General features: G+C 30.1%; 1 protein-coding gene across 1 annotated transcript; it reads right to left on the bottom strand.

Moving 5' to 3' along the window:
* Positions 1-4,605: 4,605 nt before the first annotated feature.
* Positions 4,606-20,843, bottom strand: LOC125074618 (protein takeout). Its single transcript, XM_047685988.1, has 6 exons — positions 20,532-20,843; positions 8,970-9,088; positions 7,667-7,788; positions 5,915-6,048; positions 5,511-5,660; positions 4,606-4,908 (listed from the first exon to the last, which is right to left on the bottom strand). Exons 1-6 carry the CDS (start codon positions 20,596-20,598, stop codon positions 4,757-4,759), a joined length of 744 nt encoding a protein of 247 aa, XP_047541944.1. The 5' UTR covers positions 20,599-20,843; the 3' UTR covers positions 4,606-4,756.
* Positions 20,844-21,323: the final 480 nt, after the last annotated feature.

Here is a 21,323-nt window from a genome sequence, read left to right as displayed (position 1 = left end):
TAATCTTGATAATATTCTAACACAATAAAGTGTATTGTTTAGTTTATTTGTTAGGAATCTAGACGCCGATTACACCCAGTAAACTGATACACTGATAGTGGAAAACTCAATTACAATCATAGGATCTAGTATAGAAAATCCAGGGCCGGGCTATCTGTGTTGAGGCTCCTATGCAATAAAATCCCCCTATATCCTTTTCGATATTCCTAAGATATACTGTTTCTACCACAATGAATTTCTAGTAAGGATGTTTATGATTTACTATGGTATGTCATCACCATTCAAATAGTAATATTTGGCTTCAATAGTTTTCCTAGGGGTCCTGGTAAAATTTATTGTATTAATTGTATAAATAACACTGGCTCCTTCACTGTTCAAACCAGAAATCAGCAACACACAGTACTTATTATCACCTTAAAGTTATTAGTCTTATTTAATAATTTAGCATACCTATGCCTCACATACATCGTCTAAGACTATACAAGGCGCAAATTCGGTCTCACTGCTTTTTAATGATTTGACATGTTCTTAAAATACAGTAGAAATAATATAATAATAAGTTATTTTCTGGGTGATCATCTTAATATGATTAGATCATATAGTCATCAAATGTGCTTATATTAAAAATATATTTAGTATTTACATAGATTTTTATATTATTTGAATCTTAGTTTATTTTGTTCATAGTACATTAGTTTAGTCAAGGCTGGATATAATGTATTCCAACCAATTAAGAGAAAATCCAAATTAATCAAATTTGACGTCCAATTGAGGAGATACTTATTAGATATTCATTATGGATTTGTGAAAAAATGGCGTTTTGAATATCGACGAAACTGTTATCGGAAGTAAAATATAAGTAGTTGTATGTAGTAGAATGTAAATGTTAATAGTGCACAATATAGCTGAGCTACTCGCGTGGTATGTGTAAATCAAAGTGTTGTTTATTTTCCTTCTTCGATTGGAATAGAGTATTAAATGATATACGAAATAGCATATTGAATGTGATTATAATACAGTGGCATAAAAATATTTAAAATAGACTTACTGTGTTTATATGATTAACGTACATACCTATTGTATTTCACAAGTTAGAATGTATTTTAATGTCTATCGTTCCCATATACGTAAGATACGTGAGGGAGCGATATATTAATATATACGAAGGTTAATTAGTATAGAGACTATTTTTGTACTGTATAGAAAGTGTAGCAATAACGAGACTCGACGCCAATGCTTCGGATGGTTTTATAGGCGGGAGTTATAGCAATCGTTATATTTGAGTTGAGTCAATTTTTTCTCTGCTCTTAGAATCGCCAGACGCATGTGAGAAGCGCTTTGGATATGAGGTTTTTTTATTCAGCTATTTGTTTTTTTAATCCTCCGTTCATCTCGCCACAGGGCGTACTATATAACATTTGCCTAAGCGTGGTCTCCACTCTATCACTTGTCGGTTTCATCGGCTATCAAGGCGCCTAGAGAAATGACTAATTGTCTAGTCCACTTCCAGTTTTGCGAGCTAATTCTATGTGCGATGTCGTTGACTTTAGATTTCTCTGGCGAATGTCCTCATTTCGGATTATATCGTATTAAGAGGAGTATAATGCCATTAGATCAGCTGTTTATAGGTTGGAGGTATATGTGATTAGCATACAATAAAGCGATTGCAATACCTTAAACTTAAACCTTGAATTAGAGTACGGTGGTATCATGAAGCTCATAAATGTTCCATTATTGGAGAAAGAACTAAGCAGATGTTTTATAAAAGTTTATTCCGTTTAAAATATTGTGTTAAATAAAAAAAAAAGTATTTATTTTGTTAGATGAATTATTATAACGATTAAGTAATCGACGAACAGCAGTAATCAATTAAGCGCGCCAAAATGTATGGTGTTAGTTTGGATGTGAACTGTTGATTAAGAACCAATATCGCCAATGTCCTTTATTCAGATCCACTTTGTCTGAAGATAAAAGAACATAGCATACTACGGTACCTACTTGTACATTGAACACAGAAATGGGAACTAATAAGCAGGTGTTTGTCATTATTCTTATTTGAATCATCCCTCTTCAAGACTTTAGCCACTGAATAATATGATATAATATGATATATTTATAATCTGTGGAGTCTTGTTTAGTTCTACCTAAAGTACTTTTTTAAACATCGCAATATGTACTTTGATAGTAATCGAAGGAAAATTCCTTCCATCTTATGACGTAGTTTCACTTTAAACGCCGATTGCGGTTTTATAAATACATATGTAACGATTTTGCGAAACGTTTAGCAGAAATCCAATATATTCTATGACCACAAATTTAATTATAAATAAACGACTCATACGCACTAACTTGTGCTTAACATGAAAGGAAATAACCTTCCTGCAAGGACACGTTTCGGTCAATGAATCTTCATCTGTTGTTTGGAGTCTGACATCTATTGCGGAGTCATAAAAATAAGAAAACAAAATATAATTTAACTCTAAAATAAATTAAATTAAATTTTGATGTTGCCCGGTACTAAAAACAGGCAAACTAAAATAACAATTGCAATATTTTAACAAATACAAATTTTCATCCCTAATTTCAACGTTTAGATGAACTATTGAAAAAAAAATATTGGCAGTTATAGGGACTGCCGATAAAAGTGAAAACTTAGAACGTTTAGTATTAAAATTTCCTAATGTATTAATTAAAATCATTAACATTACTCTGGTTTTCAAATCTGTTGCATCATTTACAGTACAAGATCATGACAAAATATGAGTACAATTTAAATAAAATACCATCATTTATGGATAGTCTTTATATTATATATACTTATGGTAACTAAAGTAAGAAATAAAAATATTTGTTTCAAAACTGATTGACTTGATTTATATTTTTAGTACGATCATTGGACATATTTAAATTGTTTAATTTAGAAATTAAATTATTTCTTTTACCACCGTCTGATGGCATCTTTAGAATCAAGGATCGCGTCACCGACATGTTTAATAACAGTATTTCTGTAGCTATAGATATGTCACCGTAAGATTACAAACACCGTTAGATTACAATCTATCTCGTCAGATTGTAAACTGTCGAAATATTGTGAACCGTGAAATTTGATTGCAATTTAACGTATTATTTTTCCCCATAATGTGATCTGTCGAAGTCAAACTGTTAGATTACAATCTGTCCCCTGATTGGCTGATGTATTGTAAGAGCGAGCGAAGAGTTATTATTTGGTAGCTTACAATCTATCGAAGTAAATTTATTTATTTTTATTTTATTTATTATAGGGAAACATACAGCATAGTATAATACATACAATTAATACCAAAATAATTCTAACATATGCCAACAAAGTCTCCATTGTTGCATTAAAACATGGAATGAACTAAAAGACAATTTCACAGTTCACAATATTTCGACAGATTACAATCTGTCGCGTCGTTGACATATCTATAGCTGAGCCGAGACGGCCCATTGGTTAGAACGCGTGCATCTTAACCGATGATTTCGGGTTCAAACCCAGGCAGGCGCCACTGAAATTTCATGTGCTTAATTTGTGTTTATAATTCATCTCGTGCTCGGCGGTGAAGGAAAACATCGCGAGGAAACCTGCATGTGTCTAATTTCAACGAAATTCAGCCACATGTGTATTCCGCCAACCCGCATTGGAGCAGCGTGGTGGAATATGCTCCAAACCTTCTCCTCAAAGGGAGAGGAGGCCTTTATCCCAGCAGTGGGACATTTACGGGCTGCTAATGTATGTAAAAAATCTATAGCTACAGAAATACTGTTATTAGACATGTCGGTGACGCGATCACACGATATTTCACCCATACAAAAAGCGTCTAACGCACATAGCAGACGGGCACGCCGCCGCGCATGCGCCTGTCATGAGCACGTCGGTGACGCAAACCTATTTTCCTCTACCAAAAAGTGCCCAAGGCGGCTATAGAAGTTTACACTTCAAAAAAATCACATTTGTCTTTAACTCATTTTCATCAGAAATTTCCATACAATTTTTTATCTCCCATTTAACCCTATTATAAGGGTTGAATTTAAAAAAAAATCTTAGTGCTCATCTACGGTCTATATGAAATACTTTAAAGAGAAGTTATTTAAGACCAACCAGTTTAGAGTTTGCGTTTGGTTCATCCTATAGGGGTTTCATCAGTAAAAATATAATGTTGGAATTTTTGGAACGTTGACTTTTTACTGTAATTACCACGTAGTGATAATAAGTGCCAATTAGAACTAAGGAAGTCGTTTTTTTGGATCTTTATTGTACAAAAAGATATGATGATTTTAAAGTATTTTATTTTTCTTAAAATTAATATACAATTAATAGTAGACTGGGATTAAAAGGATGAATTTTTCAAGCCTAATCAAATTTGTCACAAATAAATAACTTAAATATTTTAATAAGTTATGCTCCGTTTTTTTAAAAAAAGAAACCAATTACATATTACAAAGGAAAAATAAGAATTAATTATATTAATTTTTTGACCCCTGAAATGTAAATTCAAACACACACCGCCAATAATAATTGTAAGTTGCTTTCACTTATATAAAGATTTAATACCTAATACCACAAAATTTACTTTAATCTTTTGTAACAGTTTAAAAAAAACTAAAATCATTAATCATAAATACAATTACATGAACGTAAACTGTACTGAACATATTTGTGAAGTGTGAACAATTTTAACCCAAAAATTGCTTTATATTAAGAAAATTAGAATAGAGGATATCTTGAAGATTTTATTTAGTCTACAATCCAGTCGTCGTAGGGTATTTTCTCGAGGATTCTGTTTAGGAATCCCGACATTTTCTCAGCGAGGTCCCTCTTCAGTTGGGGCTTCATTTCCTTCAGTAACTCCTGAGCGTTTGTATTTATGAACAGGTTAAGTGCTGCTTCTGTAACGACAATTTATACATTTTAAAAATAACCAGAAAACATTCAATGAAATAATAAACTTTTACATACTAAAATAACTTTCGTTATCAATAAAAGGCTAAGAGAGAAGTTACGTTTCGCTAGATGTAGACAACTTTATTCATAGACAATTGTCTTAACATAAATAAAAATAAAATGTAAGAGAAAGTTTATTTTTACGTTCGAAAAATAATAAGAATCAAATAAGTTTTAAAACGTTTCTTATTATTTATTCTTATTGTTTTTTGTTATCATAATTTTCAGATTTCTAGTACGCCTTATAAGCGATATGTACGTGCATAAGCATATAATCTAACATATTATGCTAACAGTGTTTATTTGAACGCATAAAGTGTAAGATAAAAATATCGTTGTGTTTAAAAGGAGTCAAATATGAAATCATATCATGTCAATTATTTAAATTTCACTGTACATTTGGTTTTGATTCTTCTCGCGTGCTGATTGTGTGACGTACATCTTATATCACAAATACCCTTGCATTTAGAAACGCATTGCAATCTATTTTTCCTTCGCGTGTTATAATTTTTTTATATACCAATTTGTAAGCACTATTTGTACATACGTAGCACAGAGTTGCTATTTTGTAAGTTCTCAACACCCATTTTGATGTCCTTGACGGAGAAGTCCAGTTTCAGCTGTTTCAGCTTCAGGTAAGTCTTGCCCTTACGATCGTACGGCTCGCCGCGGAAGTATACTTTTGCTTTAACATTCTCTGAAATCAATAAAATGTTTATATATATTTCTCTCGTCATTTTCATTTGCCATTTCTTAATAATTTTAATCATCATTCGTGTAACTAACAAATACGCAAAAAGTATTTCCTTTATTGTACGCTATATATAAATACGTTAAGATTCCTTCCATATGATAATAATATATATTAAATATAACAAAACTTGATAGAGTTTTGTTTAATTAATATTTTAAATATTTTTATGAAGCCTTGTGAAGCAATTGTTTCAGTACCATATTCTCCCCAGTAGTCCCCGCCGCCAGAGGCTCGTACGAGTAGCAGAATGCCCGAGGAGCGGTATCGTGCTGTTGTGCTGATGTGGGGTATGGATAGCGTCAGCTGGAACTGGTATGTGTCTAGATCCGACCTACAGTAGGAAATAGAAAAGAATACAAATTATCTCTTGGTTTAGTTCAACTTCTGCCACAGCTCCGCCAAAGTTACCAATATCACGACATAATCAGAAGCATTCATTTTAATCGTTTATTTTTGCAGTATTTTTCCTCCCAATTTCGTTGCATTTGTGCAAACAATGCTGTATTTTATTATTTCGTTATTTATTTTTTAAATACGAAAAACGTTACGTTACGTTCATTCAAGTAACTATGTTACTATATTTTATGCAATACTGGTTGAATAATTGAAGAAACGTCCTGCAGAGATGATATTTTAGTTGGTACACGCTGACAACTCACCTCGTATCTCACTTGTGACTTTTTAAAAATTGACTTACGATTATACATTATTTTGAAGCGTGTATCATTTAAATTATTTTTATTCGTTATAATTATTATAACTGATGTGGCATATAACGTTCTGATAATTAACGATTCTGTTCTTGGACGATTTTCAAGTTCGTTCCTACAGAATATTAATGATCTTAAAGGCTTAAATCGTTGTAATATAAAGTAAGATATATATTTTAAGTACAAATGGATAAATATAAGGAAACGCTGGTAAGATTTAAAAACTTGTATAAAATGTCAAAGAACAAGTAATAAATAAAGGTCTTTTTAGTTACAAGTCTCAGTAAAAAATAAGGTAAATAGTTTTATATGCATTTATGCAATGTATTCAATGTAAACGTTTACACAAATATATACGAGAATATTACAAATGCATGTAAAAAAAATATTTAACCTTTTCGAAATATGATTAAGTTTCAACTTCAAATTGTAAACTTACAATTATTCATTTTTTTGTGAACAAAAATTACGTTCACTTAAATGTTTTTTTAGTTGAAGGACGAAGTTTTACTTTATTATTTTAGACACGAGATGTTATATAAACACAAATTAATATCTAATTTGTGTTGACTGAATCTTTATTTATCCTATATTTTAAAATCTAAGGTTATTTAGATTCTATTTTTAAACAACTCGATAAAAATTGAAAAGATACATTCATTTAAAATATCATCTAAGTTAATCACAACATACTCAGTCTTTCCTGGTTATGATTAATATAACCATACTGGGTAAAGCAAAGGATTCGAAGGTCAAGGTTCTGACAATGAGAGGTTGTTGTTTGTGGTTATTCTTGGCTTCGGCAGCAAACGGTCAAGAATTTCTTTGTAACGATATGATGCATCGGTCAACGCATCGTACCGTCAGCGTGTGCTTTGTCACGTAGTTACGACGCGAAGGGAATATTTAATACGTACTCCTACAATTCAACTGACATTTTTTTTCTGTATATTTAATAATTTGTATAACAGTGTGTTAGTTATTTGTATATTTCAAATGAATTACAAATGGTATTATGTTTCAATCTAAATTTCGTCAAAGAATGTCAAATGGCCATTATGTTCCGCTGGTTTCGTAACAATAAAAGTGTATAAAACCTTAGCTTAAGATAATTGTACGTAATATATGTTATAGGGACATCATAATGCTGTTGGTGTTTCGAATTAAAAATAAAATAAAATTAGTGTAAGTTTCATAAACAATCATTGTTTTTATGAAACAATTAGTCTTTTACTTTACCTGACATTTGTTATTGTGACGTCATCAACACCGCTCGCGTTGATGTCTTTGAACGTTGCTTTGTAGCCATCGGGGCCGCCGCCGAGAGCGATCGACAATTCGTCGATTACTATTGAATCCGACTGTAAAAAAACGTATTGTATATAAAATATAATCTATATATAAAAGTACAATGTATATAAAATCTTTGCCCTTTAAGTTTTATTTTTATGTATCTTTGAAAGTAGAGAGACAGAAAACCTTGATGGAAATGGAAAGAACATGGGAGGGATGAATGTCAACAATAATTTAAGGTATGATTAATGTACAAGCCTAGAAATATACGTTAAAGTGACAGCTTGTAGGTGTCATGCAAAGATTTATCTGTAGGGCTATTCTGTAACAAGAAACTCGAAACTCACCGTAGAACACCGTGTAATGTCCGATTGTAATATACGACAATGACTATAATAATAAAAATTAAAAGGACACACGACATCCAAATTACTATATTTAACGAGTGAGTTGCGAAGTGAATTCTTACAGAATCGCAATGCTGGACGTGAAGGTTAAAAGCTTACTCCATTACACTCCAATGCGGTTTGGTTAACCATATACCACTAGCAGAATTGTGTTCGACACTCGAGGATTACTCACGTTGAATTTTCCACCGCCGAGTACGAAATGAATTATATGTAAATGTTAAAGGAAGGTTGTGGGTTCAAACCCGGGCAAGCACCAATGATTATTTCTGTACAATAATAGTAATAAAAATATATACATATATACAAACATCTAGCAAGATAAATTTATTTTGTATTACAGTTATGAAATATTGACTCATTAGTCATTACTAAGCAATATTAAGGATTGTGAACTAAAATATCAAAGGTGGGACCACAGATAAGTACACACGTCATTCAATTTCTATTAAAAAATTAAAATGTCGCTAAGAAAACCAGAAAGTCAAGGCCTTGTGTTGGACGATTATAAGACATTTCGATATTTGCCGGTCGCTTAAATTCTAATTTTAAACGCGGATATTATTGATGATAAAAATCGCTTTCGATAAATATTTACATCATCCTGCATTAAACTCAAATATAAGAATTCGTTGCGTTGATGTTGTTGTGCAATATAATTTTTATTTATTTTTAAAATAAAAAAATATCTTTATATATTAATCTACACCCGAAACTACGCTGAAACTAAAGTGCTACTCTACTAAAAACAGTAAATTAATACATTTATAATTTACCCATCCGAAGTCGCCCGGCAAATTAGATGGGTAAAGGCAGACAGTTTTAAATAAAATAAAATCTACCTGTTCGATGTCCAGTTCGGGCGCTCCACTCTTGAGATGTTCGATGAGGTTATTAAAACTTTTTAACAAGCACGCGTCAACATCGTCGTCCTGTTTCGAACAGTGACCCCCAAAAACATCTGAAAAAAATGAAATAAAAATAATATAAAACGCAACTAGGTAGGAATTCCATCATATCGAGATTATCACTGTTATACATCACCATCAGTATTAAAGTAAAAGATTTAGACATATGTCACGATAGTCGACCTCAATTCAATCGAAAAATAAAGAAATTCCTTTGTGCTCAATTCTAATCATATGGTTTATCTTATTAATTATTATTTATTAATAATAGTTTAAAAATTTCTTATTTTTAATTATTATGCTTATGTTTAATTCATATTTTCAATAATTACATTGTGTAATATGATAATGCATGGTGAGAATACCTGTAAGTAGTAGAACTTTTGCCTTGATAATTTTGAAATGTAATTTTTTATTTTGGATGTGATATTGTATCTACTGTTGGTTGTCCTAATGAAAATAAAATAAAATATCTGTACTATCTTTCTCTGGGACAGAGTGTGCAGTTATTGCATCTTTTCAATGCATTAGTAGTTGCATTTTAATTTTCACAGAATTTACCAAATCTTATTATAGACCAAAGATTGTTACTCTACTTACTAAAGCGGTTTTCTTAAACCAATTCTATGATTGATTGTGATTTCGTACCAAATACAAGACTTTAAAAATTTAAAAATAAAAAAAAAAGATAATAACCATAAGTTAAAAAGCAAATTAATAAATATCGATAACATGATAATTTATAAAAATCCATATTTAAATGTTTTTTATTACAAAAAAATTATTTATATTTAGTTTTAAAAAAAAATTGAAATATAATATAATAACATTAATATTGTCGTTATTCTATTATTATTAATTTGATGGTTAGTATAGATTAAAAAAATGTTTTGTTATCTGTCGGAAACTATAAACGCATTTGAAAATACTACTAGCTAGTATAAGCGTATTCTAGCGTATCTATGAATACTACAAAAATATGGGTAATTATGAATTCATATTTTGTATATTTTTTAATAGTAGAAATATAAAGTATAGAATATTTAATTATTATTTTGAAGACATCACTAATGGCTGTAAAAATAATATCAGACGAATCAAAGACTACTTTCAATATAGTTTTCTTATAAACAACTTTAACATGCCATCTTTAAAAAAATCCCTATTAATTAGTATATATCTTTTATTAATATTATTTATATTAATAACTAAATATTTTTATTGAATACAAAGTAAAATCTACCGCGTGGACACAATAGTTTCATGATTTATATTTATAATAAGCAATAATTATGTCATACACAGGACATTTATAGTTTTATTTGTGATATATCAAAATTCAAGTTATAGTTTTTTTATTATTAACTAGCTGTGCCCGCGACTTCGTGCGCGTTGTTTGAATTTAAGTTATTTGAATATTGTAGCGTGATTTTATTTTTATTCTACATATAATTCTAAAATAAAAGTTTCCTAAGTCACTCCTCATTACATCTGCTATCTGCCAGTGATATCGGTAAGTCCAGTCAATATCGGTACTGCCGTTCCAGAGATTAGCCGGAACAAACAGACAGACAGACAAACTGTAAAATATGTTATTTTGGTATATGTACCGTGTATACAGGCATAGGCATTTAGTAAAAATGGGTTATATTACAAACAGACACTCCAATTTTATTATGTATAGATAATATTGGATATTTTTTAAATTTATAAATGCAATGAATTATCACTTAATGCCTAACAATATAGTTGTGTAACAGTACTGTCCTACTGGTGAATTATGTATGGCATACTTTTTCAATGAAATTCACCTGGACTAAAATATAATAAGGCGTGATTAATCGGGTGTCAACAGCTTTCTTCGCTTACGGCACTTATTATGCGAGTCAGCTCAGCATAACGGTGTCCGTCGTCACCAGTGCAGTGAAAACAATGGAGGCCGATGCATGCTGAACAATAGATGCGTCTTTTTCATACAACCTCTCGATTATAGCGTGTCATGTGTGTAAACAAGGTTTTTCTCAAAGGTTTATGGCAACATAAACTACTGTTACTAAACTACTCGGGTATCCCACTGTTTATTTTAAATTTTATTTCAAATTTAAATCCATAAATTTTGGGTTCATTTTGGTGAATTGAATCCCATCAAAAACATAAATGTAAAAATGAGAGCCAAGTTAAATATTATGATATATACCTTGGTTGTTGTCTTCAACGACAAAAGAAGTGAGATCTAAATTTGTGCCAAGTTAAAAAGTCCTTTCTGAAATTTATTTATAACTACATAAAATATCATTTCTTCTTATAACTTGGGGTAATATATTGTTGCCTAAGGTCTGACTTGGCTAGTTCTCATATACGAATTATATTATAGCCTTCGTAAGTTCTAAGCCTGTTACAAATGAATTATGAACACAAATTAGGCACGCAAATATTCAATGGTACTTGTCTGGATATGAACTCGCAATATCTGATTAAGATTCATATTTTCTAGAGACTGGACCATCGCAGCTCTTAATGTACGTATACTAACTAAGCAATACTGACCTGTCCTCCATTCTTCTTAGATGTTCTGAGTTATAATTTGTTATTCTAAACACAAACTACAATTTGTGTTTATAAACATATAAGAACTAGCCAAGTCAGACCTTAGGCAACAATATATTACCCCAAGTTATAAGAAGAAATGATATTTTATGTAGTTATAAATAAATTTCAGAAAGGACTTTTTAACTTGGCACAAATTTAGATCTCACTTCTTTTGTCGTTGAAGACAACAACCAAGGTATATATCATAATATTTAACTTGGCTCTCATTTTTACATTTATGTTTTTGATGGGATATCACTACTTTTTGTATAAATTATTAGTAGGTATTTATTAATAACAAAATTAATACCAAATGGTTTTTGTTAAACTATTCTATTTTCCTATGTTTACGGGGTATAATTGTCTTTTTTTTGATACGTTCTTATTGTTCTTGTAGGTACCTCTGAAATGTTCGAGTGAATTGCCCACTCAGTGACCGGAATTTTTTTACGCGTTTTCTGTTTATACTTAATTTGCCCAAGTAGGGGTGGTATAACGTGCGCAAACGGTTGTACTCTACAATAGAGCTCTCTTGTGTCTTGATTTGACTTGGACCTAAATTGATAAGATGTACTCCATCTAAGTTTTTAACTCTAGAGAGGCCAACGTAAGCCTGCTCTTTACTTAATATAGAGGAGCCTATGTCGAAAAGAGCACCGTCAAGGCGAAGGCCTTGTGATTTGTTTATAGTAGTAGAATATGCTAAGCAAATAGAGAATTGTTTCCTTTGAACATATATGTACAATACTTAATATCTGTAACTTGGTTTTGACTTCTAGTTCGCAAATTAAAGTATGTTTAAATTAAACTGTTATTTTACGTGCGCTATTGCTGTTATCGACGTCACCAATGTATCTTCTCTATTTTTCCATTGAATCCATTCACCAGTCCTTTACTGACATCAGCATGCTTGCTCGATACTGTTCTTCCAAGCAATAAGGATCCCCGTTTGTAGCGCTAGAGTACAAACTTAAATCATTCCAATTACGATATACATACTCTACTACAGTCTCACGAAACTTATTTTATTGTTGTATACTAGTATACTCAAACAAAAAATATGCAGTCGAATAGACTAGGCAGCTTCCATCGGAAGGGATTGAAATAATTCTTATGAGCGCGGTTGCCACTCGCTCAGACACGTCCGCGTTAAGGTTTAATCGCAACGCTCCTATCCCGCTGCTCCGGCTGTGTACCGAAATGCCTATTATTATTATTTTTTTTAAGTATAATGATTTTGCGCCATTGATGTGCACTAAATGCTAGTTAATAACGTAATAAATACGAAAGTCGGCTATACTCATAAGTAATAAAACGGAAATATTTGGATTTAAAAAACTTAAGGGTGGTATTCAACTTGTTATATATTCACGTGAAGACCTTAAAATTCACATTAAGACCGGCTGTCATAAGTTTTGATTGCTGGTTCTTACATAATTTTTTTTATTACAGTTATTACAGGAACTAAATATATAAGTGTTCCTAATAGATCTAATAAAATGAAAAATTATAATAATATGATAAAAAATTACCAGTTTCAGATTTTTTCCTTTATATTGGCGTAATTATCTACCTGCATGCCAAATTTGAACTTTCTAGGTCACCTGGAAGTAGGTTATAGTTTTGATCTATAGGTCAGTCAGTGATAAAAATGACGATTTTTAGACGTTAATATCTAAATAACCATTTGAGATGCGTTTATGAAATTTGGAACACATATGTATCTCGCGAGTCTTAATATATGAGCCAAATTTGACACATTTATGTCAAATAGTTTTTGAGTTATGAGGAGGTCAAAAGTGGCTCCAAATGGTTCGTGTAATATTACACACGGTGCTGCACGCCAGTTCTGCTATACTAGAACTTGGCTGACACGCTTCCGCGTGTCTAGATTTATGTCATCAAAAGCTAGTCTAATATTAGAATACGTGTGCCATAATGAAGAGGTTCTAATAAAACTTGGTCAATTTAATATTCAATTCTATCTGGTCTATACTGTTATAAAAAGAAAAACAACTGCATATACTTTTTAAAAACTTAATTTTTGTTGAGGCACAAGCCTTGATGTGAGAGTATCATTCGCCTTTAGTTTTTACACATTGTTATTATAGACATTATTCGATTTTAAGTTAAAAATTTGAAAAAATATTAATTTAGATGTCTATTATGTTTAAAAAATATATTATATTAGTGAAAATTAACCAGTTGAACAGAATTTATTTTATTACGAAAATAAATTGAAAGCCCGTACCCGCATTTATTATTGTTGTGTTCCGGTTAAGGATGAGTGAGCCAGTGTAACTACAGACAAACATCTAAGTTCCCATAGTTGATGGGGCATTAGCGATGTAAGAAAAAATTATTACTTCTTACGGCGACAATGTCTATGGACAGTGGTGACCACTTAACATCAGGTGGCTCATTTGCCGTTCGCCTACTAAAGTTATAAAGAAAACCAACTCATATTACAAAAGAATAAATAAATTATGCGTTTAACTCCACGTTTAGTGCACATTATGCATTTTAAGAGATAATTACGCTGAATAATTTATAATTTTGCAAACTTTATTCATTATTATGCATTACGTAACTTAACTTTCATATATATGAGAATAGCCTTATTTTGAAAACGTCTTGAGAGTCACTTGATTAAAATTCTATTTAACCGTAACTTGCATATGTATTAGTTCATTGATTTTATAGTTTTGTTACCTTTGAGTGAAGCATAATATAATATATTAAAGTATTCATAAACGGTTTTGTTTTTTCCTGAGACATGAGCCTTCGAAATGGCTTAAACCTAATGTCTATAAATAAAACCGTTTCGTATTTTTTCTGCTTATACAAACATACAATGAATTTACAATAAACATAAAATACAAACCGCAGTTCTATGAAATTAAAGAGAACAGTGGTAAGTGTCTAAGTGCTATAACAGACATTGTAATAAAATCCGGTCGATTGATTATCTAGTTATAAAATCTTGACGGTCAGCTGGTCGAGTTCAATGACCGCTTAATGCAACCTTGTCCGCGAAACTCGAGCCGATCGCAATAATACCGTTTACTGACCGGTAATTAACTAAGCTGATGTGTTTGTCTCTCAGTATTGACCTAATTTTTATCTCGATTTGTTTACTGTTAAAATCTTCGTGTAATATTGAAAATGTCAGATGTCACAATAGCTTTACGTGATTCTTCTTTTATATCATACTAATATGTAGTATTTAAAAATAATTCATTGCAATTTTTTTTCTACGAAATAAAAAAGGTTTTATTTCAGTTTCATTTTGAAGTCAGGATAACAATAGATTCTTAAGCATTTTAATAGATAAAAACATCGTAACGTAAAAGAAATATCAATACACGCAATAATAATATTAAAAAAAAAATCTTTAAAAAAAAATATATATATATATATATATATATCAAGATTTATCATTAATCAACAGCACTATACTTTATATTTTGTATTTGAAGATATGTTTAGAAGAATCGATTTTAATTTAAAATTTAAATACAATATTCTAACCTATTATCCTCATAAAAAAAAATCTATAGATATTTAAATTAAGCCATATGTCTAACAGTAAACATTTTGTTATCTTAGAATTTAACATAATACCTAACTTAAAAATGTAATCGAGAAATAATAGTATAAGATTTTAGAACAGAGACATACTTATTAATTCAACTCGCATCCTTGTTACCGAGAGTGATGCGTGTAATAAAATCAGCTCGGGAGCGTTGAGAAGATTTAGTATAATGAATGAAATATAAATCGTTCACTATCGTCCTGTACGACCTTAGCGGAATGTACTTTTAGTTTAATTTTTATGTAGAGGACACGAGATGTATTATCGTGTTTTCAATTTTGTTGACAGAAACGGAAAAACATCCTTTACACTCGTATTTATTTTACATATTAAAACGTTTAAGAACGAATTTTGTGACTATGATGTAATAAAAATAACCATAAATTTAAATTGATCTAAGATTTATTTATCTGTGAAAATCATAGACGTAGTACATATATATATATATATTTTAAATGTTTGGAATGTATTACTTCATAATAAAAATGGTCGAATTTTGTCAAAAAGGGTTTTTTGACACCAAGCAATACATTTATACATGGTGTAAGTTATTCTTAAAATAAATACGTGCAATTAATTACAAGGGAACTTCCACGTTTCTAACTTCAATAAATATATATTTCCCATAAAAACACTAGTTTTTCGTTTTTAAAACTCAGTTATTTTGACTCTCACGGTTAATTTGTTTTATAAATTTGTTCAGTTCATTTATTCATTATGATATATTTTAAAGAATTGTATATTAATTACGTAAATTAGTAGAATTTATTGGTATTGTATGATTCATTTGCTAAAAAGAAAAACCTTTAGTCTTAATACTATTACATGCAATGAGGCAACGTTGTAAAGATCCTAACTTTATGTATTCAAGCGCACGTTAATTCATAAACAGACTATATAATTACAACATAAGTATAAAAGCGTAACAAGTCAACTGCGACTAATTCTAGTTGCGCCGTTTGACCCTTTTCGAGTTGAATTACTATGTATTGAATATGCGTGACAAAACATACCGAGAGGTTTCGTGAATATTGAAAAACTTCGACTTCAACCGAAGACTTACAATTTGTGACGATTATTGTGTATAAGAAAATGAAATCTCTATAATTGTATTGGGATCCATATTTAAGTGGACAATTATTATTATATTGATATTTACGTTTCATTTAAAAATGTTAATATATGTTTTTAAGCCGCTCTACCAATATAATGACTTGTTATGTGTGACGATTTTATTATATGGATTTTCCTCAAAATATTATGAAATTTTAACATATTTTTTATATATCGATATTTACCTTTTTATTCATAAGTAGTAATATAAATATTATGTGACCTTGTTAATTCATTTGTCGTTAAGATAATTTAGTCATACCTGATTTACCTTAGAGTGCAACCTTAACGCCGTTTTAATTTCGTTCATTGTTAAAAATATATACTATTCATAATTAGTTTTAGTTAATTTCATTACAAATAACAATGCAAATTTATATATTTATCTTAAATGGTGTAATTATAGCAAAAAAAAACAAATGATACGAAAGGGATGTTAAGTCTGTATAAACACATCGAACTATTTGGTAGTTCGATGTGCTTATCAATATCAAATAATATCAAATCGAACAAATAATAGAAAGACAACAAAGGCACGGATAGTGCACACGTATTTGGAGTATTGAAAGATAAAACCTCTGATTTATATGTGTATACACAAACCTGAGAACGTCGAAAAAATAACAATAGTGGCCAACCGTTAGCCACTAAGTACACGCACACTATAAGTAGTGGGGAGTATCAAGCGTAGCTGTCACACACACTGAGATAATAAATTTGGCTCGTATGTTTTAGTCCTTTTGTAGATATATAAAAAAAAAACATGTCTTTGTCGGATGACTTTAAATTGCTATATGTCAAGCTGTCTTACAGGATGAAATCTGTTACACAACTGGCTTGCCTTTACATATCTCTCAGTTTTTCTACTAATCACATATATATTACAGATCATTTTAGTTCTTATATCCGTTATTATAATAGTCATAATACTATGAAGTAAAAGTTATGTTATGTCGGTTTTAAACGTATTATGTAATATATTAAAGCGAGTATTACATGTTTATACAAATGTCTAAGAAAATGTTAATATAAAGTCAAATAAATAATTAAGTATTATTGATATTTTCAGATTTTTTTTAGCTCATTGATATTCCAAGGTTATTGTACATAAACGTTTTTTCTTTTTATTTATAGAAGTGATTGTTCTTTAATTTGCGATATACTGTTTTGAAAAAAAAAAATGGTTACTTGTGCATATATTTTTCATATTATAAAGCTCTCAGCAATTATTTACTTCAATACACATGTAAATCTGTAGATATTATTATGTTATACTCCAACTTTTAAGGCTTAAAATCACGCCAACGGAGTCGCGCGCACCAGTTAGTATTATATATATGTATAACATAATAAAACTTATATAGCTACATTCAGAAATATATTCAGTTGTGGGACATTAACAGACGTACTTTTATTAAATATTTTTATAAGACGTCTCTTTCGTCATTTGATTCTTGTTACTGCTGCTATTTCATGATTTAGATAACTATTTAATTGACATTTAAAGACAATAAAGAAATTATATTAAGCGTTAATCATTAACTTATTTAACTATCAAGACAAGTAATCTTTACTATGTATGTAACCGTTAATACATGTTCTCATTGAAGCGTTTATGGGCTTTTTCTTGAGTTATAGGAACGTATTATGTATTATCGTTATTCTGCAGTCTGTAATAGGAAGCAATGTAGAGCTTACATGAGGATAAAACCACATCTTATTTCCCGTTTGATTAAAGTACTAGGTCTGATTTTGTAGTATCAGTTTATTATTGTCCACATTTGCCTTTGAAATAATGTATAAGTATTTTATTTCGTTTGTAACTTAGCCTAGTAATTGCTAAAAGAAAATAGCATTACGAACGCAAGAATACGTTTTTGTAATCTCCAAATTTGATTTCTGTTTGTAAGTATAGAAAAATGCTTAAAATGTTTTTTTTTTTCTAATGAAATCCAAAAAGAGCTCTAAGATCATGTGTACATTTTACGTATAAATTGTACGTCAAAGAAAGTGTCCAAATTTGCAACGTCAGTTAGAACTTTCACATTTTTGCTAACAATTATGAGTCAAACGTTAATTACAAGGAAAATATTATTTTTAAATATAGCTATTGAGCCAAAAGAAAAAAGTTATTTATTTTCAATGTCAACACGGAAATTAAACAACAAGTATCCGTAGTTTATACTAGTTTCATAAATTATGTTTTTAAAAGGTACATTTTTCAATTTACAATTTAATACAAGGATTTTCTGGGGAAAAAAATGTTAAAAAAATAACTGCGGCGTAAAATTAAATTAACTTATCGGCCAAGACGACCTAATGTGCCAACAGTTGGATTATATTTTTTTCGATATAATTCAATTCTTAGTTTAATGGTTTTTAGTTGTGCCGACAGGGCACAGATTATTTCGCCAATGTCACGTAGGATGTTTTTCGATATAAATACACTCGGTTGATCTATCTGACTTAATAAATTGTCAAAGTTACCTTTAACAATATATAGTAAAGTATACAAAATACCTATATCAAGTATGCAACGTTGCAAGGTAAATATATATCAAAATTTTACTAAAGTATGTCGCTATCAAGTCTTGCAAAGTTTTACCAGTGAACATAAAAGAGATCAAATACAGGCACTTTAATGAAAGGTTGAAAGGGATAAAAAGGTTAAAAAAATATTCGACCTCCATAGAATTATTTAGCTGTTATGTGTACACGTTTTTTTTCAAACATTGAACATATCTGTGAGTTATGTCTGTAAAGCTTTTGTTTGTATCTTTCTTATAAGAAGTCGTTTGGAGAAGATGACCAATTAGTCAGAAAAACGTCCATCACAATGAATGAATTATTCGTTCTAAGCAATTTTCTGTACTATCAATGCATCAACAAAGCCTTTATCATTAAATTTAAAGAGGCATCTTTGAAGAGCTATTATGTCATTTATTCAAATGAAAATGATGCGTTACAGACAATAAGATATACGTATTATTATAATGTTATTAGTGAGACACCATATTGAAATAACATACAACGTTGTTACATTAATATTTGAATGAAACATTTGCAGATTAATTAGAGAATTATAAGTATGTATTTATTCTATATTCGAGCAATAGTTGGAACTAAAAGTGATCGATAGCAGAGATGCGATTGGTATTTTATTTTTAGATAACGTCTTATGTTATTAGTTTGTACGATTCACAGTTTTAGTATTTTTTATAATGAGTATTTTTTTCTAAATTGTGTAAAAATCGATCGAATCGAATCTTCGCGATGGGTCAGTGGTTAGATCAAGTGAATCTGACCTCAAAATATTGTGAGGTAAATCTGCCTCACGTGTTGCCCAAACCGCATTGGAACAGTGGTGATATGAACTTCAAAAAAGAGGAGGCTTTAGCTCAAGAATGGTCCATTTACAGGCTAGTTTATAAATTTTAAAAAATGTATTACTTTTGTTTCTTTTAACCTTCGCCTATGATAACAGAAGTATTACAAAAACAAATTAAACTTGTTGACCTTATTTTTATTAAGAGAGTTCGAAACGCACACGAAATAAGTAAGTATTAAAAAGCAAGAGAGTATAAAAATATATTAATATCCTGGATGTATTCACATAAAATTGAAAAAGTAACTTGTCTGACTTGTCAGGTCAATGCACTTGCACTTCTCATATATGTTTAGTTCATTTGATTTCTATTTAAACTAAGTGTTTAATCAATATTAATAAATTAAATAAAATAGTAAATTATTTGACTAGTGTGAAATGCTTTCATAAATTAATTAACAAAAGTCTATGGTCTAATACATTGTCTAAAAACTGCGTTTTATTCTGTTAAATTCGGTTTGAAATGTATTAAGTATTTCAAAAACGAACTTGTTGCGCCATAGTAGTTTAAAAATAAACTAAAGCATAGAAAAAGTCTGCTTTAATTTAAATTTAGTTTTATTTAATGATCCTGTAGATAATAATTAAAAAGAAAATATTAAAAAACTATAGGTTTATTCCATTGATACACGCTTATCCATTATAGTTCAAATTTTGGATAAAGTATTCATGATGTATAGTTTATCGGATTTTATATAATATAATAATTTATTAATAATAGTAAAAGTAAGATGGACTTTATAGCATTATCAGGAAATAGACACGGATTAAACCAACTCGTCTGTCTACTTTCTTCTAAGATTCAATCACTTACTTGAATTTGAAGATGTCGGCGCAACTAAAGCGATGAATAAGAAGATCAAAACTTGATATTTCTCCATTTTTATTTAATAAAACTACTAAAAATACACGTTGGTTTAAATTAAAAATTTAGAAACGAAAGATAAATTTAACTTTTTAATGTCTCGCGCGAGCGTGCGTCGTGCGCCACCCGTGAACGCTATATGTTCGCAAGTTTGCAGTCTTCGGTCAGCCCTCCACTTTCCATTGCAAGACTCCAAGTCCACAGGTAAAGCCTGTTTCGATTGTTTTTGTTTAGATCTACGATATTTTTTTATTGTTTTTGCCGTTCAGAATATACACCAGTTTCAAATCATTTGTTTTCGTATTCTAATACAAAAAAGCAATATATTTTGATAAGGGCTCACATACATAGGTATTTTTGCTATTTTGAACTTGATATATAGCTCAGTGTGTGTACATTACTTAAAGGAAAAAAAAAAAGTTAAAATAACAATAATCATCAGTAAGGAAATAATCGAAGTTACCAATTGTAGCGAAATTACTGCTTCGAATCTCAAGACATACACCGTTACCTACCGGTTTTACCGTAATCGAATTTTTAATGCTTCATCACTGAGCCGCTAACAAAAATTTAACGTGTTAGGAATTTTATATGAAAAATTTGCGTCAAACAATTCTATTATAGGTCATATAGATGCTCAATCACGCGCATAGGAAAAAAAAGTAGATATTTATTACCATGTTTTATCTATTATATATAATAATAGTATATAAGTACATCTACCATGCATATATTAAGGTG

The sequence above is a fragment of the Vanessa atalanta genome, chromosome 2 (assembly GCF_905147765.1).
Source record: "Vanessa atalanta chromosome 2, ilVanAtal1.2, whole genome shotgun sequence".
Taxonomy (NCBI): Eukaryota; Metazoa; Arthropoda; class Insecta; order Lepidoptera; family Nymphalidae; genus Vanessa; species Vanessa atalanta.
The sequence above is the reverse complement of the archived record's forward strand: the minus strand, read 5'-3'. Positions and strand labels throughout refer to the sequence as shown.